We start from the raw sequence: 27,174 nt of genomic DNA, 5'->3' as shown, positions 1-27,174 counted from the left end.
TTATGGCTGAATATATTCCATTGTGTATGTATGTCCCACATCTTCTTTATACATTCACCTGTCAATGGACATTTAGGCTGCTTCCATGTCTTGACTACTGTAAATAGTGCTGCTATGAACATGAGGGTATATGTATCTTTTTTGAACTAGAGTTTTTGTCTTTTCCAGATATATGCCCAGGAGTAGGGTTGCAGAATCATACGGTTACTCGTTTTTTAAGGAACCTCCATACTATTCTTATATAGTGGCTGCAACAATTTACATTCCCACCAACAGTTCAGGAAGGTTCCCTTTTCTCCACATCCTCTTCAGAATTTATTATTTGTAGACTTTTTGATGATGGTCATTCTGACTGGTGTGAGGTGAAACCTCACTGTAGTTTTGATTTGCATCTCTCTAATAGTGAGTGATGTTGAACACCTTTTCATGTGCTTGTTGGCCATCTGTATTAACATAATATTTTTGAGGTTTATCCATGATTTTGGCATGTATCTACAGTTTGTTCCTTTTCACTGATAAATAGCTTTTCATTGTATGGATATACTATATTTTGTTTATCCATTACCAGTTGATGGACATTTAGATTGTGTTCCATTTTTGGCTATTATGAATAATGCTGCTATGAACATCAGTGCACACATCTTTGTGTGGGCAGACTGCTTTCATTCCCACTGGGGAGATTCCTAAGAGTGGATCTGCTGGGTTATGTGGTAAATTAACATTTAGCCTTTTGACAAGCTGCCAAGTTGTTCTCTATGACAGCTGTATCTGTGCATTCCCACCAGCAGTGCACAATGCTTCTGCTTTCTTCAGTCCTCACCAGCACTTGGTGTTGCTGTTTTTTTGATTAAAGCCATTCTGAATCATGATGTTGAGTATCTTTTCATGTGGTTATTAGCCATTATATTTCTCCTTTGAGGAAATGTTTATTGAAAGTATTACCCTATTTTTTAAAATATCTTCCTATTATTGAGTTGTAAGAACTCTTTTTATATCCTAACTACAAATTCTTTAACAGGATTTGCAAATATTTTCTCTCAGTATGTAGCTTTTTTTCCTTTTTTAAAAATTTTTAATTAAAAAAAAAAAAAACTTACTTATTTTTATTTGGCTTTGCTATGTCTTAGTCAGAGCATGTGGGATCTAGTTCCCTGGCCAGGGATTGAACCCGGCCCCCCTGCACTGGAAGCATGGGGTCTTGGCCACTGGACCACCAGGGAAGTCCCCCAATTTTTAAAATTTTTTAAAAATTTATTTTTAGCTGTGATTGGTCTTCACTGCTGCACACAGGCTTTCTCTAGTGCGGAAAGGCAGGGCTACTCTTCGCTGTGGTGCTTGGGCTTCTCATTGTGGTGGCTTCTCTTGTTGCAGAGCACAGGTCCTAGGAGTGCAGGCTTCAGTAGCTGCAGCACTCAGCACGTGGGATCTTTCTGGACAAGGGATCGAACCTGTGTCCTCAGATTCTTAACCACTAGGGAAGTCCCCCTTTGCTTTTGTTAATACTATCTTTTTTTAAAATGTGGTTAAATACACAGTTCAGTGGCATTAAGTACATTCACACTGTTGTGCTACCATCACCACCATCCACTCACAGAACTCTTCATTTCGCAGAAGTGAAAGTCTGTATCCATTAAGTAACTCCTTCCTCTCTCCCTCCAGACCCTGGAAACCACCATTCCACTCTCCATCTCTGAGTCTGACTACTAGAGGTACTTCATTCAAGTGGAATCATACAGTATTCATCTTACTGTGACTGGTTTATTTCACTTAGCATAATGTCTTGGATCATCCATACTGCAGCGTGTGTTAGATTTTCCTTTCTTTTTGAAGTTGAGTGATAACCTCATTGTATGTATACACCACATTTTGTTTATCCATTCATCTGTCAATGGACACTTAGGTCGCGTCCATCTCATGGTCACTGTGAATAGTGCTATGAACATGAGTATACAGATACCTCTTCTCTCTCTCTTTTTCAGCTGTGCCATGTGGCTTGTGAGATTGTAGTTCCCCAACCAGAGATCGAACCCTCATCCTCAGCAGTGAAAGCACAGAACTCTAACCACTGCCAGGGAATTTCCTAAATATCTCTTCTCTAAATGGTATCATTTGAAGTTTTAAACTTTGACAAGGTCCAACCTATCAATTTTTTCTTCTATGTATCACTGTTGTATGAACAAACTCTTTGCCCAACCCAAGGTCATGAAGTTTTTCTTCTAGAAGTTTTATAGTTTTGCCATTTACATTTCAGGTTATGACACATTTTGGGTTAACTTTTGATTGTGTTGAAAATATTATATCCCTTTGCCACTGAATTATTTTAGCACCTTTGTAAAAAAAAAAAAAAAAAATCACTGACCATAAATATAAAGGTTTACTTCTGGACTTTCAGTTTTGTTTCATTGGTTTACATGCCTATCCTTGTGCCTGTCTTGATTACTGTGGTTTTAAAGTAAGCTTTCATTGAAATCAGATTGCTTAAGTCCACCATCTTTTTTCTTCTCTTTCAAAACTGTTTTGGATATTCTAAGTTCTTTACATTTACAAATAAATTTTAGGATCAGTTTATAGAAATTAACAAGCTGATTCCTAAAACTTACACAGAAATGCAGAAGTCCTAGATTTTCTATTGTCAAACAATATTTTTAACTTTTCAAGTTCTTTTCAAAACTATGGATTCAAAAATACTCTTTGACTTGAGGCTCAACAGTAACCCATTAAGCTTTACAACTTGGTTTTACCTTTCTGGTTGTTAAGTAACTATTGCCAACTGAAGTTTGATCCTGGTCTTAAAGCTTTGTTGCCTGAGATACTTCTGGAAGACAGGGGTTGAAAGCCCTGAGAAGCAGGGTCTGCTCCAGATGTGTGTGAGAAAGGAGCCGGGTGCTGGTTAATAAAATCTTACTGAGTAGCCAGCATTTCTTTTTAAGTTGTAGAAGCCAGAGTGAAGTCTTCCTTAGTGCAAAAAATAAACCATATGACCTGTGAAATTCAATGCTCTGAATTAGAGAGTCCGTTATCCTTTAACTTGCTAACCTTCCCAGAATGATGAATACTTCCACCAGTTTCAAGTGTGCAACAGAGCCCAACTCATTCTTTAACCCTCAAATTCTTCAGCTACAAGATGGGGATTACAGAGCTATTTCACAAGGTTGGTATCAGAGTTAAAAATAATACAGAAAAGTTCTTGGCACACACAGTGGCTAAACAAATGACAGCCTTAAAAAGACTTGATTCCAAATAGTGCTATAAGAAACTAACTGAAAGAAACTAAGTTCTTCAGGGAAGGAAAAAAAAAGCTATAAATTTTAAAAAATAATGCAGATGATGGACTTCCCTGGTGGTTAAGAATACGCCTGCAAATACAGAGGACATGGATTCGATCCCTGCTTCGGCAGGATTCCACATGCCATAGGGCAACTGGGCCCATGCTCCGCAACCAGAGCAGAAGCCACTGCAATGAGAAGTCTGTGCACTGCACAGCAGTGCTGTGCGGTGCTCCTGCTCGCTGCACCTGGGGAAAGCCCAAGCGCAGCAACACAGACCCAGCACAGCCAAAAATAAACACATACAAATTCTAGCACACAAAATGATACTCAACATTATTAGTCATCGGAAAAAGGCAAATCAAAACCCTGATGAGATACCACTTTCCATTCACTAGAATGATTATAATCAAAAGACAGACAATAAAAAATATCAGTGAAGACGTGTAAGAACTGGAACATATGAACAGTGCTAGTGGGAATGTAAAATGGTGCAGACACTTAGGAAAACCATCTGGTAGTCCTCACAAGGTTAAATATAGAGTTATCATATGACCCAGCATTCTATTTGTAGGCATAAACCTAAGAGAAATAAAAACATATGTCCACACAGACAGGTACATGAACATTCGCAGCAACAATATGCCTAACAGCTCGAAATGGAAAAAATCTAGATGTCCATTAACTGATGAATGGATGATAAATGTGACATATCCTTAAAATGGAATATTATTTGGCTACAAAAAGAAATGAGGGGGTTTCTCTGGTGGCTGAGGGGTGAAGAATCCACCTGCCAGTGCAGGAGACATGGGTTTGGTCTCTGATCTGGGAAGATCCCACAAGTTGTGGAGCAACTAAGCCCATGCGCCACAACCACTAAGCCTGTGCTCTAGAGCTTGGGAGCCGCAACTACTGAGCCCATGTGCTACAGCCTGTGCTCCGCAACAAGAGACGCCACTGAAATGAGAAGCCCTTGCACCACATCTAGAGAGAAGCTCAAGCAGCAACAAAGACCCAGCACAGCCAAAAGTGAATCAAAAAAATAGAAAGAAACCAAGTACCAGCACATACTATAACATAAACCTTGAAAATATTATGCTAAGTGAAAGAAATCAGTACAGAGAACCATATACTGGATGATTCCATTTAGCTGAGTGGCCGGAAAAGGCAAATCTATTTTGACGGTACATTAGTTGGTTTTTTGGGGGGATGGGAGTAATGAGTACAGGGTTTCTTTCTGAGGTGATGAACGTGTTCCAACATTAGCTTGTGGTAATGGCTATACAACTATAATAAAAACCACTGCACTGCACACTTTTAAAGGGGAAGGCAGGATGAGAGGGATTGATGAGGTAATAGTAAACAGTGTAAGGTTTCTTTATGGGGTATTGACAATGTTCTAAAGTCAACTGTGGTATTCTGTGAATATATTAAGGCCATCACTTTAAATGTAGGGCTTCCCTTGTGGCTCAGCTGGTAAAGAATCTGCCTGCAGTGCGGGAAACCTGGGTTTGATTCCTGGATTGGGAAGATGCCCTGGAGAAGGGAAAGGTTACCCACTCCAGTATTCTGGCCTGGAGAATTCCATGGACTGTATAGTCCATGGGGTCATAAAGAGTTAGACACGGCTGAGTAACTTTCACTTTCATCACTTTAAGTGGGTGAATAGTATAGTATGTGAGTTATGTCTCAACAGAGGTTTACCAAAAAATAAACAAAAACAATGTACCATCAAGCTTAAAATTATCGCCTCACTTTTCATATACTGGCTTATGTTTGCTTAAATAATATTATGGCAAATGCTATAGTTAGGCTTCACAGAATTCATTTCAATGGACAGAGAAATGTAGGTGTATTTTATTAGCAAAATTAAAATAGACTCAGGAGAATTCCCAGGTGGTCCAGTGGTTAGGACTCTGCAGTTCCAATGCAGACCACTGAATAAACATGTTGTACATTTCTAATTAAAAACTCTCAGTGTTCAGTTTTCTGATTAAATTTTGATTTTGATAGGGCTGTTTTGGAAGACACACATGTCTTTACATACATATCAAATTCTATTGTAAACTGAGAATTTTCTGTAAGTAACCACAAGTCTGGTTTACTTGTGCAGAATAAACCACTAATGAAGAGATGGTTATGTGTGTGCTGGATGCTTAGAAGAGAAAAGAATGTCAATTATTAGTTTATACTGGTCCCAGATAAACGAAACATTAATCTGAAGTTGGAAGGGACAGTTTTGTGGTTTTCCTTTAAAAAGAAAAAGTTACTGATGAAGGATGCAGATCATCGAGAGAGAGACTCTTTAAGTAGGAAAAGCAGGACAGAATCCCAAAAAAGTAGGAGAGAATCCCACTGCTGTCATGCTCAACCGCTATACTGCTGACTTCTTTTGTTTCTACACATCATTGAGAAAAGAAGAGACAGAACAGAAGAGGCAACCTAATTACAGTGGTAACTCTGCAGGCAGAGAGGATACCAGCAAAGGTTAAGTTCAAGCCTGGCTAAAAGAGGAGGTGATTGCGTCTGGTTTCCCAGGAGTGTGAAAGGTGCAGGCTGCAGCTGACTCTAACATCTGGAAAACTTACCCAGCACCACAGTCATGGATCTGCCCAGGTTCTAACCCAGGTAAAAGACTAAGGGTGAGCTGTAAGAACCGTTCTGCTCAAACTAAAGGACAATGTCAAGGTCACACTTAATAGTGACTAGAGAAGGGATCTAGATGTCTGTTTCTTTCAAACTACTTAATACTTCTGTATGTTTTAATCAAGAGTTTCACTTCTGTGAAAACGAAAACACTGAGGTAACTTGGTTGGGAAATGTGCTAATCTCTTCTTATTCAGTAAATCACCTCTCTAATACCAACTCAGGAGGTGACTGAGCCCTAACCAGTGGGCTCTACGGGTTAATATCCTAAGAAGCCCTGAGTGCTGACCTGAATCTGAGCAATTACACACCTCAGACACTGAACAAACTTTTACTGCACAGAACCTAAATCCCCTTGATTTTCTTCAAAATTAATAAAATGCAGTGCTTGCCAAAAAAGGGTAGGAACAATGTAAAAGGGCAAAACATTTAAATTCATGGGTCTCTGTGCAGCAAAGAACGAAATATATTAATGACATTTTTGTACACCTTAAGTTTTATTGGAATAATATTTAAAAAAATTTTTTACCTTACAAAATCAATGCCAAAGGTCAAGGATATTATCAAATTATTAAGGGATAATTTTAAAAAATCTGAGGGGTAGAATTTGGTCCATTAATAAATTTAACTATGAGAAAAGCAGCAACTATTGTTACTTCTCAGTAAAAACTGCACTGCTGTTTAGAATTAGACTGGAACACTCTGACTCATGTTATTTTGGGAAGAGTATGAAACTGCAGCACCTTAAAAACCCAGGACTCGCATGACTTGCCAGTGTAGAGAAAGGCACATACTTTCCTCTGGGTCCTCACTGGCCAGGATGCTGCTGGAAAGGTCCTGAACGGCAGATCGCGACTCAGCTGTAGAGTGATGAGGCCCCAGGCGACTGTCCCTCTGGGCTTCCCACTCTTCGCTGAAGCCACCATCGTCACTCTCTGTCACTGGGTCTTGTGACTCACTTTCTGTGCCTTCAAGAAAAAGTGGGTATCGCAGCTGTAATACTTGGAAAATTGTCTTTACACCTTTAAGAAAATTACATGGGAACAGTAATTTACCTGTCGTCGTAACTGGTGAGTTGGCTGGCCCTTAAACAACAAATCAAGGGTTATTTCAGTGCCCGCTGGTTGCTTCCACAACAGCCATTTCTCCCCTTATTTCCTGAGGGCAGAGTTGTGATTTATTTGGGTTTCCACCTCTCACCCATGACTCTGGTGGTTAATTCTGTTCAGTCCGAACTAAGCGTGGTCACCCCACCCTTCCTCTTACCAATGAATGCTCTAAGGCTGTGGGGCTCATATCAGCCAATGTGTGGTGAGACAAAATCTGCTGCAAAGTGGGGGATACTTGTTCACTCTTTATGAGACTCAAGGAAGCCACAAGCAGCCCTTCGTTCCCCTGGATGTTGTCTTATCTGGATATGATGCCTGGCAGTGCAGCTGTCATCTTGTGACCATGAGGAGCAGCGCGCTGAGGACCAAGCCCACATGTAAGGACGGCAGAGCAGGAAGGTGGGAAAGAACTCGGACCCCTGATAATTACTGAGTCATAAAATGAGCCAAGACTTCTGGTCACATGAGAGATCATTTCCTCTGATCTTTGCAGCTGATGGCACTTGCTAACTGACGGCATTTGCTAACTGATGGCACCTGCCACTGGCTTCAGTGACTAAGTTATAAAAGCAGACCACGACTACAGGGTGAAGGCTGGGAAGGAGTAAGGGAATTTTTTTATGGGCTAGTCATTTTATTATCATGACTAGGTCTGACTGAAAACGGTGAGTATAACATGATTGTCTCCAGAACCTTCCATACGTCAAAAATAATTAAAATAACATAAGTCAAGTTGATAATATTTTTTTCTCACTTATTTTATTTTTTATACAAGTAATGGATGCTCAAATTTATTCATCTACCACGAATAAATGAAGCTTGTACACTTCTTACTTGTGTGGACTTTTGGACTTTTTTTTGAGAGAGGTTCTAGCAATTTTGTATTTTTAATTTGTATTTTTTTCCTTAACCAGGCCTCCATAAAACCTGAATCTTCTCTGAGGTTGTTTATAAAATCATAAAACTATAAGATTTAGAAATAAAAACAGCAGTCCCTGCCCTATCCTTCCTCACTCCTGATCCTCATCCTACTTCCAACCCCTTTGGCTGTTTATTTTGGCATTTACCTCCATAATTAATTACAAACAGCATATTCATAGTGCTGGATACAGGCAACCCCTGAGTTCTATTGTTTTTTCCTCTTACAGACCTATACCCCTTTGCTCCAATCTAACTTCTAGTTCCTGTAACACACTAGTTTTCAACTGGGGGTAGCACCTCCCTCACATGGGGTGGTTGGAAATAACTAGGATGGGGGGAGTTTTTGGTTACTGCAACCTCCAAGCCACTCCTGGCATTTAGTGGGTGAGTGAGGGGCCAGGCATGTTAAACATGCTGCATGGTGTGCAGAGAGGAGTCCACACAATAAAGAGCGCCCACCGAAACACCAAGTGCACCCCACCGAGCGAGTCTGTCCAGCTCCTCCTCCTTTCAAGGTCCCTGACCATGGTGCTTCCCCTTCTGGAAAGCTCTTCCACTCTTCAGCTGGCCATCTCCTATTATCACTTCCTCAGGGAAGCCTTCCTGACTTTCTAGAATAAATGAAAGTCTTCCACTATAGACTTTCATAGCAACTTATACTTCTCCTTTGTAGAGCTTATCACAAACTGAATGAACCGTCTGTTGAACATGTGTGTCTCCCCAAATAGGCTACAAGGTCCACAGGAACAGGACCTCTGGTTCAGTGCCTTATCCCCAGTGCCAAAAAATACCAGGCACATGGTCAGGTACTCAATCTACATTTGTCAAAAGAATAAAATCTTGATGTATAAAAACACACTCAAACTCATATATACTCACAGGTAACTAATCTTTCCAATGTCTTTAGCTTAACAAGGTTAACACAAAACCCAGACCTGGAGCAACTGTTTCCTCTGTTTCCCACTTCTCTACCAGGTCTATAGCTGGTCTAGTCCCAGCCTGATTTACTACCTCGGTCACTGCAGAATGGGCCAAATACCTTTGAGTCCCAAATACTAATTGCCAGTTGAAAGTGTCCTCCTAGCAGTTACTCAAATGCTAAATCAGCAGTTTCTTATCTCTATAAAACCTGAATTCACCCTTTCCTGACAAACAGCATCTCAATAAAGCCCTTTCTCTACTTTTATTTTGCCTTTGTTTGTCTGCTTCCTCATGTTAGTCCTGTTTTTCTTAAAAAAAAAAAAAATTTCCTTTCTTTTTGACTATTGATATCAGGCTGTTATTCCTCAACTCTTTCTAACTACCATTCCTCCTAATCTGTGTTTGCCTTAACATCTTCTGTGGTGTCCACAAGTGGGGCTTTCAATCTCCTATCCTAGGTCATTATTCTTATCCTCCACAAAGTCAAGTCTATCTGGATATTTTATCTTCTTAGCATAAACATCACATCTCAAATCAAATTATATTTAAGTTACCCTGACCTTGTCAGACAAGGAGCTCTCATTTTTACATGTTTGAAGATAGTGCTTAAGACCTTTCTAAAATCATAGCCTCAACTTGAACATTTTCATACTGGTATTAATGGTAGAAATTCTTAACCTAGGCCGATTGTCGGGTTTGGAGCGTGTGAATTCAAGTATTTATCTGTGTCTGCTGGGTGTTACTACAGTTTCCAGGAGATTCTCAAAACAGTTCATGACCAGTGAAAGTACTTAAAATCATTGCTTCATAACTCATAAGATGACAATGATCCCCCAAATCAGGAAATAATAATAAAAGCCACCTACTTTGTGCATTGTAATTGGAGTTTTTGGATACCTTCCTTTGGGCTTCTGGGTCTCCTTCTGCCATATTCACCAACCACACCATTGTTGCTGTTGAGAAATACAAAAGTCCAGGTAAACACTAGGAACACAGAAGGAAGGCTCACAAACAGAGAGCAGGCTGTTATTCCTCCACACAAATCAGAGAAACAACCAGAAGTAAATTCATATTAAAAATCACAAAAGGTTCTCTTTGATTTTAGTAGATCAAAGAAAAAATTCTGAAACTGGATGTTTACTGTGGCCTTCAAACTGCAGCTGCTGTAATAAAACTTTTCATTATCACTTATAGTCCCTGAAAAGTAACCAGAAGGAAAATTCTTTTTCACTATTGATATCGGGCTGTTATTCCTCAACTCCTTCTAAACCTGTGTTTGCCTTAACATCTTCTGTAGCGTCCACAGTGGGCCTTTCAATCTCCCAGCCTAGGTCATTACTCTATTCTCCTCCAGAAAGTCATGTCTATCTGGAATATTTTATCTTCTTAGCATAAACATCACATCTCAAATAAAATTATATTTAAGTTACTCTGCTCTTGTCAGCAAGGAGTTATCATTTTTACATGTTTGAAGACAGAGCTTTGTGGACCTTTCTAAAATCACAGCCTCAACTTGAACATTTTCCATTGAAACAACTGGACTAGTTAAATATCCTAAAATAGTGTGAAATCACTGAGGAAAATTACTTATTGGAACTAAATCAGAGGAAAAACAGAGGCTCACAAAGCATCAAGTGAATTATTATAATTCAAAAGATACAAGTAAGTTCCCTTCATATTCTGTCTCACTTCGGAGATTTTCAATCATGCTAAACTGTGTTATACACAGGGAATAAGGAAAAAAGGTTAAAAGCAATAAACATAAAGAGATAGTCAATTGCCTTGTATTCTCTATGTCCCTTCCTCAAAAATCACAAATATATTAATATACCTATATAGATCTAGATATACACATATACCCCCTCATCACACTTTAATTAAGAGGCAATGTGACTACTCTAAAACGGTGCTTCTCTTACATACTGCAGGTATGATGAAACATGGAGGGGAATTTGGTAACCACTAACAAAACTACATGTACATTAACCCTCTGATCCAGCAATAATACTTTTGGGAATTTATCCTGAAGATACACCAACAGTAATACAAAAATACATACAGACATGTGCCACTCTGGGCGACTGCTGAAACCAAAACTGTGCAGCAAACTCAATTCAATCCGTCTACTTGGCATCCATGTTTCTCTGGCATTTGGTCACTGATTCTATAATTCTATTTGCCTAATACTCTAAGGTTTCTTGAATAACTATGAATGAAATACATAACCAAAGAGGATGAAAATCCTGTAATAGCTGCACTTACTCATTCATCATAGCTTTGTAATTCTGAGGTAAGACAAGTTTCATTACAGGATAACTTGGATCAGTCAATATCAGCTAGGCAGGCAATTCACTGTAACTAAACCCAAACCCAATGAAGAGGAAATACGGTGATCACCAGGGTTTACAAATTTCAGTAGCGTTCTTGGAAGCAAAGGCAGAAAGTATTTATTTGATTTTCTTTCTTTATACAAGTATAGAAAGATAAAGCTGCAAATTCTTCCAATACTCGGTATAACTACAGAAATCAGGGGTCAGCAATCTTTTTCTGGAAAGGGCCAGATGGTAAACATTTTGTGCTTGTAAGTCACATCTGGCCTCTGTCACATATTCTTTGTTCTTTTCTTTTTCATTAACTCTTTAAAGATGTAAAAACCATTCTTAGCTTACAGGGCGGTACAAAAACAGGCCACAGGACAGATTTCGTTATGGGCAGTAGTTTGTTAACCCCTGATGTAAATTATTATGAACAGAATATATACTTGTTGAATGAATTAATATTACTAAAGTAATACCTTAAAAACCCACTTTCCAATTTTTTTGGCTTAACACCAAACATCTTAGATCAACTGAAAAATTAGCAAATTAAAATTCAACATAATCTAAAAACTTCCCAAAGTGATATGAAAACAGAAAAATTTTACATAATGGTCAACCTCAAGGAATTGTTACCTTTGTATTTCGAAAAGCTACCAAAGAGGTGTGCCTCTTTTCCTGTCCAAATGAAGGACACAGAAAACAAAAACGCTCAGGTTTCCTGAGGGTAAGATCCTTTAGCATACTGAATACCCTTAACTGGGGAAGAGTATATAAATGCATCAAAGGATTGTATTTTTTAAAAAAAACAAATAACTGGGAGAACCAACTTAAAACTTTTTATATTCATGTATATATCCATTTCAAGGGGAAAGTACTGATTAATATTGCTGTTTTTATATATTCTACTTTAAAAAAATACCTCTCAAGCTCAATGATTTATGAAATGCTTACTAAAGATTCAGTATTTCATGAGAACACTTTCTTAAACCTATTTAATTTACACAGGAGTTAAAGGTTTATGCTTATGCTTTCCCACATATGTGGAATTACTGAAAAAATATCTCAGCATCAATTGTTATACAGATTCAAGTTTTTAAAAATATTATATATGAATGATTTCTTAAAAACGAGAGTAAATCCTTTTTCTGAGTATAAAATTAACATACAAGCTTAATGTCATGGCTAACTGAACAACCTCTTCACCCCTCTTGCACCCACTCTTGCTCGGCCTCACTGAGACTGGAATGCAGTCTTCTTCCTCCTGACCAGGGGCTCAGCTACGTGACTTGCTTCAACCGATGGTACATGGGCAGAGGAGACAGTGTGCTAATATCGAGCCTAGGCCTTAACAGGCCTGCTGCCCTCCTGTTTCTCCAAACACAAGAACATCACCTTCGGCTAAAGTGCTGGTCCAAGGAGGAACGGGGAATACGTGGGGCAGAGCTACCCACGGTCAAGTCAGATCAGCCGAGCCAACTGATCTGCAGGTGATGGTGGTGAATGAGTATTATTTGTAAGGCACTAAATTTTAATCTGCAGGTGATGGTAAGTGAGCATTATCTGTGAGGGACTAAATTTTGAGGTGGTTTGTTACACAGCATTATTGCCATACTAACAGTAGATACAACAGCAGAACAATGCAAATTTCTAAAGCTAAGAAAACATTTAAAACTCATAATCCCTTCACTTCAACATTCACAATCACCTTTTAAAAAAATAATGGGTATCGCATTAAGACTCTACAAGAAGTGAAAGATATAAGGAAGAAAGTAAAAGCTGTCTCAAATCTCTAAATCCCACTTTCTAGAGGTAAACACTAGTATCATCAGTTCTGAAATGTATCATTGGGAGTTTACACACACGCATCCATACATATTTGGTCCTTTCCCCCACTCCTTCCATAGGACATTGCATATATTGTTTTGAATCTTGCTTTTGGTATATATTAATATATAATCTTTGACATTAAAAAAAATCAGAAATACATAGAGTTATTTCTTTCTTTTGGAGTACAAATGGCTGCACAACTATCCATTTTAGGAATGGACCATAATTATTTGAAAGTGTTCCCTTTTGATAGACATGAGTTATTTCCATTTATCTCTTAATAGAAGCATTGCTTCAGTGAACATACTTCTATACTTTTACAAGTATATTCCTTAGCCTAAATTCCTAGCATTCACTATTAACATTTGGTGTGACATTCTACACGAACAAATATCAAATATATATATAGTAGATTTTAATTTCCAGGAATAACACAGAAGAAGCTTACACCCAACTGCTCATTAAGAGGAAAATGTTGATGCTCAAAGCCTCGTCTGTTCTTTTTGGCTGGAAAACACAGTAAGAATGTGGTAATACATTTATACTGGAAAAAAGGTAAGAGAAAGATCCTTGCATTTCAGACACTAGGTGTTCTAAAACTTTACCAGACTTCTACTACAAGCACAATTCCCACCTTCTCCACATCCCACAAATGACCTAACATCAAGGTCACATGAATGATTTGAGGTTAACTAACTCTCTATATCTCACTATCTTCTGCTTTTCTATCTTCCTTTTCCTTCCTCTGGGTTTCCCCTGGTGGTCTAGTGGTTAACAGCCCACCTTCCAATGCAGGAGACACAGCTTTGATCCCTGGTCCAAGAAGATTCCACATGCCACGAGGCAACTAAACCCACGTGCCACCACTACTAAACCCACGCTCAGAGCCTGTGTGCTGCAACTGCTGAAGCCTAGAGCCTGTGCTCCACAACAAGAGAAGCTACCACAACTAGAGAGTAAGCCCTCATTCGCCACAACTACAGAAAACCCACGCAAAGCAACAAAGACCCAGTGTAGCTGAAAACAAAAAATTTAAAGGCACACATCTCTTGACCTAGCAATTACATTTCTACAAATGTATGTATACAACAGAATTCACAAATTCTAAGTGTTCTCTGCAAGTACTGTCTGCGATGGGAATGATCTAAATGTCCATTAATAAAAATACCCTTTACTGTATATAAGAGAAAACTATGCAGACATTTTATGTATGCATGCTAAATCACTTCAGTCGTGTCCGACTCTGCGCTCCCATGGACTGTAGTCAATCAGGCTCCTCTGTCCATGGGATTCTCCAAGGCAAGAATACCAGAGTGGGTTGCCATGCCCTCCACCAGCAGATCTTCCCAATCCAAGGAAGAAACCCGTGTCTCTTACATCTCTTGCATTGGCAGGTGGGTTCTTTACAGCTAGTACCACCTGGGAAGCCTGAAAAATGCTGATTTTCCCAATTTTCTGATATTTTCTTCTTTCCTTTACTATTCCCTCTTCATTTCTCACTCTCTAAACAGAGCAGTTGAGAAAGATCTATTTCTGGTGTCCTTTCCTCTTTTCCTTTTATTTGAATCACTCACCTAATCCCACAGCTGCAACTACCACCTCTATATTGGTGTTCTGCAATTCTGCATCTCTATTACTAACCTTTCCCTCTGCCCTGGTACTTCATTTATAAACCCATGACGGAAATTTCTCCCCACATGGCTCACAGATCCTGCCAAGAAAATTAGATATGGGCCACAGGCAGCACTACACAGATTTCTCAAATAAGAAAAACTTCTCTTTTTCATCATCCTTCTTTTAGGCTTTAAACTTCTCTTACTCGTCATCACTAAGAACAACTGAAATGATCCCCAAAAGCTCTCATTGAGGCCTTTCCCTTGACTGTCATCATCATTCCATAATCAGACTTTCATCATTTTTTACCGAGATCATGGCAATATTCACTTAGTTATGTTTCCCAGTATCTCAGTTCTCACTCCCTCCCATTCATCTTGCCCAAAGCTGCAAGCTTACAAAGGCACATTACTCTTCAAGAATCTCCTATGATTTTCAAGCTATCATGAAGAGGATACAAAGATCTAAACTAGTCCCTCAAAGCTATCCTGGATCTTACCTGAAGTGCCTTTCCAAACCCACCCCCTAGTACTCTCCCCATTTTGTACTCCATGTTCTAGTCAACTTGAACACTTGAAACTTGAAAAAGATGCCCCACATTTACACTTCCAATGTGTGGGGCTTCCCTCATAGCTCAGTTGGTAAAGAATCTGCCTGCAATGCGGAAGACCCTGGTTCGATTCCTGGGTTGGGAAGATCTGCTAGAGAAGGGACAGGCTACCCACTCTGGTATTCTTGGGCTTCCCTTGTGGCTCAGCTGGTAAATAATCCACCTGCAATGCAGGAGACCTGGGTTCGATTCCTGGATCCAACTCATTCTTTGCAACAAGCCCACTTTTGAAATTGACTCTTCCATCTGTGCTTGCCAAAATCCAATCCACTCTTAAAAGGATCAATCCAAATGCTCTCTCTTCAATGAAGCCTTCCATGATTCTCCATTCAGATTTTCCCTGTTTTGAGCTCTTTCTGCACTTCCTATTCCTTCTGAATCTGGTAACAGTCTGCCTTGAATATTGTTTATCCATTTGTCTTATCTCACTTCTAAACTGTAAGCAAGGGAATACCCTGGCAGTCCAGTGGTTAGGAATCCACGCTTTCACTGCCAAGGTTTTGGTTTCCATCCCCGGTCGGGTCAGGGAAATAAGATCCTATGCACTCTGAGGGAAAGCAAAGCATCTTAACCATCTTTATATCCTCCACAGTGCTCTATGGAAGCAGATCAGGTCAATGACCAACAAATACATAATGAATGATTTGGAAGAGTATGACTCTACAACAAACCAAAAATAAAGGCCAACCCATAGTGAAGGAACAATATAATTTTTTCAACATACTAGTGTGAGAGCCGCCTACAATATATGTATGTAACAAATATTCAATACTTGTTAACTAATAAGATTTTAAATAATACTGGCTCCCCAATCTCTAAATATTTCTTCTATCTCCACACACACTGAAAACTCTCTTCAATCAATGTCAGATAGAAGATAATAATTTGCAAAGAAACAGAGATCTGCAGGAGTCCCACCAATGCTATGCGTTTAAGGTAAAAAAAAGTACCATGATAATGATCATAATTACGTGCATTTGAATCTTTATAAATTCTAAGCTGTTTACTAATTTAACATCATTCTGAAATACTTACAAGAGTAAATAAGAGCTGGGAAGAGAGTTTCATTTCTCTCCTGAGCTGTTTCAACCAGCATACGAAGTGGGCCTTTTGGACACAAAACAGCCACTAAATCTAGGAAAAGAAAAATAGAAATGACATCTGAAAAATGTATTCACGGAAACTTGTAAATGAATGTGTTAGGGAAGAATTAACCAATTGAAAAGGTTTAATTTTTTTTCTACAAGAAAGATACTGAATGAATATGAAATCAGCAGCAGGTAAGCTGACGGGGGAGGGAGGCGGGGACAATCTAAACAAAATACACAGCACCACGCAGAGATCTTTGCTTTTGGTTTGCTTGCTATTTGGTTAGTTTACAATGTATTTTGGGTTCTAGGAGTAAGTCTTCCCAGTTTGAAAGAAAAGAGGCAGAAATAATCACAAGACAGAATTATTCTAGAGCAGTTGTCAATTTCCAATAAGCAGAAACAAGGACAAGCCATTTCCAAACTAAACATAACTATGAACCACAAACTGAAGTTTTACACCTTAGGAGGGATTTAATAGAGAGAATATGACTGAACTTTTTCAAAATATGAAGAACAGAGTAGAAAAGATGCATCTCCTCTTTTTTTTTTGGTTACAGGAGTGGGATCCTTTCTTCTTTTGAAAATAGTGTATGTATTACTTAGGAATACTTGAAATAAGAGGGCAATAAATTTAAACAAAATAATTAATAAACCTCTGTGTGAGAATTTTTAGCATTTCTTCAGTTCTCCTGTCAAAAGCACTTCACAAGTATTTAGGTCTCAGAATACATATGGTGCTAAAAAGTGTCTTACAAAAACCGCAACTCAAAATAAGGAAGCAGTAATGCATAAATTATTCTTGATGGTACCACCTTCTCTTGTTCAACAACTGCAATTTTTTTCTTACATTTACTGTGTCATGAAAATTCAGAATATAAAAATACAGAAAACAACTTCAAGCATTTAAAACGTAAAACAGATATAGGTAAATTTGTAAAGGAAGATTTGATCACTTGCATTGACATCACTATCATTCAGATGCATGTAAGTAATAAATCTCACACTTTCAAGTGGTCGTATCTTCTTGTACACTACTACTACCACTGCCATAATAAAACACACAAATGTACAGGAATCTCTGGTCTCACTGCTTCCACTTTGATTTGTTGGGATGAGAAAAGGGGAATTTGCCATGCTCTGAAATAATGAGATTTTCAACCTGTTTCAATCTTTAGTATTCTGTAACTATCTTGGTTTTTCAACATACTTCGTCATATAGAAATGATAATGATAAACCCTTATTTTTAGAGCAATTAAATTAATCTTGTTTTGAAAGCTTTCAGTTCAGTTCAGTTGCTCAGTCGTGTCCAACTCTCTGCGACCCCATGAATCACAGCACGCCAGGCCTCCCTGTCCATCACCAACTCCTGGAGTTTACTCAAAGTCATGCCCATTGAGTCGGTGATGCCATCCAGCCATCTCATCCTCTGTCATCCCCTTCTCCTCCTGCCCCCAATTCCTCCCACCATCAGGGTCTTTTCCAATGAGTCAACTCTTCACATGAGGTGACCAAAGTATTGGAGTTTCAGCTTTAGCATCATTCCTTCCAATGAACACCCAGGACTGATCTCCTTTAGAATGGACTGGTTGGATCTCCTTGCAGTCCAAGGGACTCTCAATAGTCTTCTCCAACACCACAGTTCAAAAGCATCAATTCTTTGGCGCTCAGCTTTCTTCACAGTCCAACTCTCACATCCATACGTGACTACCGGAAAAACCATAGCCTTGACTAGATGGACCTTTGTTGGCAAAGTAATGTCTCTGCTTTTCAGTATGCTGTCTAGGTTGGTCATAACTTTCCTTCCAAGGAGTAAGCATCTTTTAATTTCATGGCTGCAGTCACCATCTGCAGTGATTTTGGAGCCCCCCAAAATAAAGTCTGATACTGTTTCCACTGTTTCCCCATCTATTTGCCATGAAGTGATGGGACCAGATACCATGATCTTCGTTTTCTGAATGTTGAGCTTTAAGCCAACTTTTTCACTCTCCTCTTTCACTTTCATCAAGAGGCTTTTTAGTTTCTCTTCACTTTCTGCCATAAGGGTGGTGTCATCTGCATATCTGAGGTGATTGATATTTCTCCCGGCAATCTTGATTCCCGCTTGTGCTTCTTCCAGCCCAGCATTTCTCATGATGTACTCTGCATAGAAGTTAAATAAGCAGGGTGACAATACACAGCCTTGACGTACTCCTTTTCCTGTTTGGAACCAGTCTATTGTTCCATGTCTGTTGTTCTAACGTTGCTTCCTGCCTGCATACAGATTTCTCAAGAGGCAGGTCAGGTGGTCTGGTATTCCCATCTCTTTCAGAATTTTCCACAGTTTATTGTGAGCCACACAGTCAAAGGCTTTGGCATAGTCAATAAAGCAGAAATAGATGTTTTTCTGGAACTCTCTTGCTTTTTCGATGATCCAGCGGATGTTAGCAATTTTATCTCTGGTTCCTCTACCTTTTCTAAAACCAGCTTGAACGTCTGAAAGCTTTAGAACAACCTTTTTGACAAACTGAGACATCTTGAGATCTTCTGAAAATGGAATTATGAATCATTACTCTAAATATTAGACTCTTATTTCAAAGTCTCTTATTTCAGAGGAACTCAAAGGTCTGTAGAGATAATTTGTATATGTATACAAGAAACAGAGGGTTGATGGGGAGTAACAGTGTATTGTATTAGAAAGAATATGGGACTTTAGGACTCAGATTCTAGATCAAATGGTGTAAGCTTTGGTAAATACTTTACCTCTACAAACTTCTGGCCTTTAGCAGTGAAACAAGTACAACAACCTTGTTTACTTCACAAGATTATATATTTTTGAGGAACGGCTAATATTTACTGGTAGATACTGTATACATTTACTGTATGCATTGTTCAATTTAATCTTCATAACAACTAAGACTCCACTGTTGAGTGTGGTGTGTCTGTAGTGACATACCCAATAAATTACAGGAGTAAAAGAGTCTGGATTTGAATCAGGCAGTCTGTCTCTAGAAATGGCTTTTTTTTTTTTTTTAATATCAAAAACAGAATCAGATTCTTTATTATGATTCACCCCTGATGTTTCGTTTATTAAGTTTTAACTTGCTCTAGGAGAAGGCAATGGCACCCTACTCCAGTATTCTTGCCTGGAAAATCCCATGGACGGGAGGGGCCTGGTAGGCTGCAGTCCATGGAGTTGCAAAGAGTCGGACACGACTGAGTGACTTTACTTTCACTTTTCATTTTGATGCACTGGAGAAGGAAATGGCAACCCACTCCAGTGTTCTTGCCTGGAGAATCCCAGGGACGGGAGGGCCTGGTGGGCTGCCGTCTATGGGGTCGCACAGAGTCGGATACGACTGAAGCGACTTAGCAGCAGCAGTATGTCATAATGGTGCCCTGTGAGGCCTACATCATAAGACTGTAAGGGAGGTGAAAGTTACACTGCACACCTTGCTGAAGAGCTCAGCATTGTACATTTAGAATGTCTGGAACTCCAAATTGAGGTCTGCGTTGCAGATTTAATATGTACAGAGACATGTATAACTTTGATTTCTATTTTTGGTATCTATGAAGCAAGAGATTGTCTCACTTACTTTGCCTAAAGAGAGAAACCTTGGATAAGTAACTGCTGTTGTTACCACTGGCAGAACCAGGTGGCTAGACTACTGGCAAAGTCTCAAGGGTCTGTAAAAACACACAAATAGGCCAAAATAGGATGGCTGCCTAAAGTTCAGCTAACTTGGATCCCAAGTTAGCTGAACTTGGATCCCATTCTTTGATCAAGGATGCCTGGATTAAGACATGAAAAGCACAACTCTCCAGTGAGCTCCATCACACGTAGCTCCACTGCTGTCCATAAAGGGTACAAACTCCCACTGCTGTTTGCTCACTCATTTGATCCCAAAGGGCTCCTGAGGTCATTTATGTCAGTGGTAGCAATGGGATGTGAATCTAAGTCTTACAACCAGAAGTCTATGGATCCTTCTGTTAACTCATCCCTGAGTTAAACTGGAGGCAATAATAAAACATTTTTAAAGGACTCAACTTCAAAAGATTTGAAATCTTTATATGAAAAAGATATTATAGCTAACTGATTATTTACTGAAAAGTTATGGGATATTACTGTTATTTTCCCTAAGTCAAGATAACTAGAAGAGGAAGGAAAACACACCAGGAGGTATTTCTGTGATGAACAAAATGTCAGTCTCGGGTTTTACCATATACTGAAATCACAGCCAAGATGAGCCAGGCGGTCCATTCTGGGAGGTACTTGATAAATACCAGGGCCATGAGGGCACTGATCATAATGAGATATGCCTGCTGGAGTCTCAGTGGACCTTTCCAATGAATGGCGATCATTCCCACCACACCAAAATTCCAGATCAGGAGCGCAACCGAAATGTAGTCCATGGCAACATTATAGGTTTTAAACACTTCCCTGAAAAAATTAAACAGATACTTGTATCATTCATAAAAATGGGAAACAAGTATCACAGCCACAGCTGTAAAAATAAGTACAAAAACTAAAAAGAAAAAAAAAGGCCATATAACACCTAAAATGCTATTCTGTACTTCAGGAAATCCTTGCAGTATCTGAAATTGGAAAAAAAAATGAAACATGTAAAATAAAGTTTAGAGCTTAGGACATATGATATTATTTTCATAAAATTAAATTTAGTGCATCCATTTAAATATATGCATTTTATACATATGTTTATACACAAAACATGGAATATAGGCATGACATATTGCTGCCTGGAAAAAAAAACAAACATGATCTTATTTATGTGAAATACTGTATGAGAAGAGAGATCAAGAGATCAATATAGTAATTCCTGAAAAGATGCAGGACATAGCTTTAGATGCCAGGAGTTTGAAATTTCTTAACTTATCTTCTTTTCTTTTTTTCACAATGAATGTTTAGCATTTTTACCATGAAGAAAACAATATTTTAATTTGGGTGGGAGGAAACCCCATTTTAAAGTAAAGAGATACAAATATAGAAGACAGGTAACTGAGGAGAAAGAAGGCAGTCATTTAAGTGCAAACTAGATTCTGGAGACTATGCAGAAAGATGATCTTTCCATTTAGAAATTTCAAAGCAAATGTTGCAATAGCTAGACAATGCAGCTATTTACAGTATTTTAAATATCCCAGCACTTGACACAAACCCCCCAAAATTCCAAACTATCGTTAACTGTGCAAAATTCTTCAAAAGATGGGAATACCAGACCACCTGACCTGCCCCCTGAGAAGTCTATACACAAGTCAAGAAGTAACAGTTAGAACTGGACATGGAACAAGAGACTGGTTCCAAACTGCAAAAGAAGTACATCAAGGCTGTATATTGTCACCCTGCTTTTTAACTTATATGCAGGGTACATCATGAGAAACGCTGGGCTGGATGAAGCACAAGCTGGAATCAAGACTGCCAGGAGAAATATCAGTAACTTCAGATATGCAGATGATACCACCTTTATGGCAGAAGTGAAGAACTAAAGAGCCTCTTGATGAAAGTGCAAGAGGAGAGTGAAAAAGTTGGCTTAAAACTCAACATTCTGAAAACTAAGATCAAGGGATCCGGTCCCATCACTTCATGGAAAATAGATGGGGAAGCAATGGAAACAGTGACAGACTTTATATTTTTGGGCTCCAAAATCACTGCAGATGGTGAATACTGCCATGAAATTAAAAGACACTTGCTCCTTGGAAGAAAAGTTATGACCAATCTAGACAGCTTATTAAAAAGCAGAGACATTACTTTTCCAACAAAGGTCTGTCTAGTCAAAGCTATGGGTTTTCCAGTAGTCATGTATGGATATGAGTTGGACCATAAAAAAAGCTGAGCACCCAAGAATTGATGCTTTTGAACTGTGGTGTTGGAGAAGACTCTTGAGAGTCCCTTGGACTACAAGGAGATCCAACCAGTCCATTCTAAAGGAAATCAGTCCTGAGTGTTCACTGGAAGGACTGATGCTGAAGCTGAAACTCCAATACTTTAGCCACCTGATGCAAAGAGCTGACTCTTCTGAAAAGACTGTGATGCTTAGAAACATTGAGGGCAGGAGCAGAAGGGGACGAAAGAGGATGAGATGGTTGAATGGCATCACCGACTCAATGGACATGAGTCTGGGTAAACTCTGGGAGTTGGTGATGGACAGGGAGGCCTGGCATGCTGTGGTCCATGGGGTTGCAAAAAGTTGGACATGACTGAGTGACTAGACTGAGTTATTCTTTGGCATCAATAAACAGGAGTGGTCTACGGTTTCCTTTTTCTTGATTATTTATGGGGTTTTGGTATAAATATTACTCTGGCTTCTTAAAAAGAATCTGGAAGCTTTCTGCTTTTTCTATGTCCTGAAACAGTTAAAATAGTATCAGAATTATCAGTTCCTAAAAGGTTTAATAGAATTTTCTTATGAAATTATTTGAGCCTGGTATTATTGTTATTGGTGGAGGTGGACAAGAACCTCTTCAACAACTTTCTGTATTTTTTTTCTTTCCTGTACTTAGATTTTCTATCACTTCAGTGGTCAGTAGTGGCAATTAGCTTTTTCCGAGAAAATAATCTATTTCATAGAGATTCTTACATTGATTTCTTTGGTCTATGGTCATTCTCCCTGCCTCTACCAAAGAATTAATCCTTCAGTTTATTTTTTACTTTTAATGTTTCTGTTCCTAATTTAAGAGCTAGTGCAATGACCTGCATTCTGTTACTGGGGCTGAGAGAAAGACCAAGTGGGCAAATCTCTGAGCCTCTCTATTCTCTTCAACAGAGCAGCTCCACTTTTTTCTATGCTGTATGTGCAGTTCTCATGTAAGATTTCAGTTGAAAGAAAAAAAAGACTGATAAAAAAATGAAAGTTTGAAAATCAATTAATTCATGTTTATACTTGTTTGAAATGCATTAATATTGATTTATAAATTATACTAAAGAATACAGTAAATTTGCTTTACTAAAAAGACAGAATTAACTGCAGTGTTGAGTTCTTTAAGTTCTTATTATAAATAAGGATCAACAAAAGCATATCCCTATGGTGATTGCAGCCATGAAATTAAAAGACGCTTACTCCTTGGAAGGAAAGTTATGACCAACCTAGAAAGAAAGAAAGAAAAGTCACTCAGTCATGTCTGACTCCTTGCAACCCCGTGGACTGTAGCCTACCAGGCTTCTCCGTCCATGGGATTCTCCAGGCAAGAATACTGGAGTGGGTTACCATTTCCTTCTCCAGGGGATCTTCCCGACTCAGGGATCGAATCTGGGTCTCCCGCATTGGAGGCAGACGCTTTAACCTCTGAGCCACCACCAACCTAGACAGCATGTTAGAAAGCAGAGCCATTACTTTGCCAACAAAGTTCCATCTAGTCAAGGCTATGGTTTTTCCAGTGGTCATGTATGAATGTGAGAGTTGGACTATAAAGAAAGCTGAGCACCGAAGAATGGATGCTTTTGAACCGTGGTGTTGGAGAAGACTCTTGAGAGTCCCTTGGACTACAAGCAGATCCAACCGGTCCATTCTAAAGGAGATCAGTCCTGGGTGTTCATTGGAAGGACTGATGTTGAAGCTCCAATACTTTAGCCACCTGATGTGAAGAGTTGACTCATTAGAAAAGACCCTGATGCTGGGAAAGATTGAAGGCAGGAGGAGAAGCAACGACAGAGGATGAGATGGTTGGATGGCATCACCAACTCAATGGACATGAGTTTGAGTAAACTCCGGAGTTGGTGATGGACAGGGAGGTCTGGCGTGCTGCAGTCCATGGGGTCACAAAGAGTCAGACACAACTGAGCGACTGAACTGAACTGAACTTATTGATAATATTAACAAGTTGTATACATACCAAGGATGATCTATACATGGAAACAATAATTTAAGAATAACTCATCAACAAAGAACAGTTCTTTAAGTGACAGTTACAGAGTCCAAACAGTTAATTTCTGAAAAAGAGACCAAATATTTAACCACTTACCCCAAGTAAATGAATGAGAAAAAGAACAGCAACAACAGGGATGAAACAATAAGCCAGGCATGGATGACCTAGAAAAGAATTTCAATATAATTAACAGATCCCGCAACCTAAAAAAAAAAATCCAAACTTCTTACTTCAAAAACAGTATGTTATTTCTGTGTATGTTATGATTTTCAAATACCAAAACAGAAGCAGCTTTAGGAACAGTAAATACCTGTAACAGTTGGTGCTCAACTACTAATAAAATAGAAATTTCATACATAGAGACCTTCATTCCTTTAGAAATAGGTAAAATTTTAAAAGAAAAGATACATTCAAAATAAATTATCAAAGACAACCTACAGAATGGGAAAAAATATTTCCAAATGATATGACTGACAAGGGGTTAATATCTAAAATATATGAACAAATCACAGAACTCAACACCAAGAAAAGAAAAAAACAAAGAGCCCAATCAAAAAAATGGGAGAACACAATTTCTCAACAAATACATACAAATGGCCAACAGGCACACGAAAAGATACTCAATACCACTAATTATTAGAGAAATGCAAATCAAAACAACAATGAGGTATTACCTCATACTTGTCAGAATGGCCATCATCAAAATGACCACAAATAACAAATGTTGCGGAGGATATAGAAAAAAGGGAACTTTTGTACCCTGTTAGAGGCAATGAAAATTGGTACAGCCACTGTGAAAAATAAAATGAAGGTTCCTCAAAAAACTAAAATTACCATATGATCCAGCACTTCCACTCTTGGATATGTATCCAGAAAAAAAAAAAAAAATCACTAATTTGAAAAGATACATGAACGCCTGTGTTCACAGCAGCACTATTTACAACAGGCAACATATGCAAGCAACCCAACTGCCCATCAGCAGACAAATGGATAAAGAAGATGCAGTACATGTAAACACACACACACACACACACACACACACAGGGATACTACTCAGCCTTAAAAAGGAATGAAATTCTGCCACTTACAGCAACATGGATGGACCTAAAGAATATTAGGCTTAATGAAATAAGTCAGAGAAAGACAAATACTGTATGATACCATTTATAAGTGCAATCTAAAAAATAATACAGATGAATGTACATGCAAAACAGAAACAGATACACAGATATAGGAAAAAAACAGTGATTACCAAAGGTGAATGAGAAGTGGGGGGTATAAATTAGGAGTATGCCAATGTTCACAGAAGGACTATCTACAATGGGTAAGACACAGAAGCATCCTGAATGTCCATCAACAGAGGAATGGATAAAGAAAACGTGGTACATATATACACTGGAATACTACTCAGCCATAAAAAGAACCAAATAATGTCACTGTAGCAACATGAATGAACCTAGAGATTGTTATACTGAGTGAAGTAAGTCAGACACAGAAAGACAAATATCATATGATATTGCTTATATGTGGAATCTAAAACAAGGGGGGCTACAAATGAACTTATTTACAAAACAGAGTCACAGATATAGAAAACAAACATCATTACCAAAGGATAAAGGGAGCGTGGGATAAACTGTGAGATTGGGATTGACATACACACACTACTATACATAGAATAGACAACTAATAAGAACCTGCTGTATAGCACAGGGAACTCTACTCAATACTCTGTAATAGCCTCTATGGGAAAAGAATCCTAGAAAAAGCAAGTGGACATATACATACATCAGATCAGATCAGATCAGTCGCTCGGTCGTGTTCGACTCTTTGCGACCCCGTACATATATATATATATATATATACACACACACACACACACACACACATGATTCATCTTCCTGTACACCTGAAACTAACACAACATTGTAAATCAACTATACTCTAATAAAAATTTAAAAAAATAAATTGGGGGTATGTGATTAAGAGATACAAACCACTATGTGTAAAATAGATAAACAACAAGAATGTATTTTATAAATTAACTAGACTTCAATTAGAAAAGGTATCAATAGAGTCAACAGTTAACATTTATACTTTAAAGGAGCAATATTTTCAATAGAGGAATTCTGATGTATTCCTACAATAAAATTAATAAATAAAATAACTGATAATAAATTGATAAAATAACTGATAGTTACAAAACTGAAACTCAGAAATTCAGTTAAGTGACCAGTGTACACATACATTAACTCTACAGAGAAAATAGGCCTTCTAAATTATATAACCATTTGAAGAAAAAATATTCAGTATCCGAGATTTCAGTATTAGTATGCTATGTTTATTTTACTTGGTTCATTAATAATGCTTATGTGTCAGTCCATCATTATAACGCAGAATTCATACAGCACTATATAAATATTAGTCCCTATAACTCATGTAAAGCATATTAAAATGAGAGATAGAATCAGAACTTGATTTTTAATCAATTATTTTTTGGGGCCTAGCCATATAACATACTTTGGCCACCCGATGTGAAGAACTGACTCATTTGAAAAGACCCTGATGCTGGGAAAGATTGAAGGCAGGAGGAGAAGGGGATGACAGAGGATGAGATGGTTGGATGGCATCACCGACTCAATGGACATGAGTTTGAGTGGACTCTGGGAGACGGTGAAGGACAGGGAAGCCTGGTGTGCTGCAGTTGGTGGCGTCGCAAAGAGTCAGACACAATTGAGTGACTGGACTGAACAGAACTGAACATATAGCATGCAGGATCTTAGTTCCCCAACCAGGGATAGAAACCATGCCGCCTTCAGTGGAAGCACGAAGCCTTAACCACTGGACCACTAGGAAAAGTCCCTAGAGCTTGATTAATCTATTATACAAGATAAAAAAAATTATGGTAATTTTACGTGATGAGTATATTTGGGAAAATACTATACAACCCATGGAGTCTGCAGTTTTAAAAAACAGAATGGAGAAATATGATAAACTGT

At 38.5% G+C, this 27,174-nt stretch overlaps 1 protein-coding gene across 6 annotated transcripts in view; it reads right to left on the bottom strand.

Annotated features, from left to right (window-relative positions):
• The window catches only part of PSEN1 (presenilin 1), a 67,140-nt gene that overhangs the window by 4,397 nt on the left and 35,569 nt on the right, over positions 1-27,174 (bottom strand). For 4 of the 6 annotated variants that reach the window (XM_027552345.1, XM_027552344.1, XM_027552347.1 and 1 more), the window contains 6 exons: positions 24,275-24,342; positions 20,521-20,741; positions 16,268-16,366; positions 9,730-9,816; positions 6,968-6,997; positions 6,707-6,880 (listed from right to left, as the gene is read on the bottom strand). In XM_027552345.1, coding sequence (XP_027408146.1) covers positions 6,707-6,880; positions 6,968-6,997; positions 9,730-9,816; positions 16,268-16,366; positions 20,521-20,741; positions 24,275-24,342 — 679 coding nt within the window. The remainder of the gene's footprint in view (positions 1-6,706; positions 6,881-6,967; positions 6,998-9,729; positions 9,817-16,267; positions 16,367-20,520; positions 20,742-24,274; positions 24,343-27,174) is intronic. The other 2 variants (XM_027552349.1, XM_027552348.1) reach the window with 1 other exon arrangement.

The sequence above is a fragment of the Bos indicus x Bos taurus genome, chromosome 10, assembly GCF_003369695.1.
Source record: "Bos indicus x Bos taurus breed Angus x Brahman F1 hybrid chromosome 10, Bos_hybrid_MaternalHap_v2.0, whole genome shotgun sequence".
Classification (NCBI taxonomy): Eukaryota; Metazoa; Chordata; class Mammalia; order Artiodactyla; family Bovidae; genus Bos; species Bos indicus x Bos taurus.
This window is presented reverse-complemented; position numbering and strand designations above follow the sequence as displayed.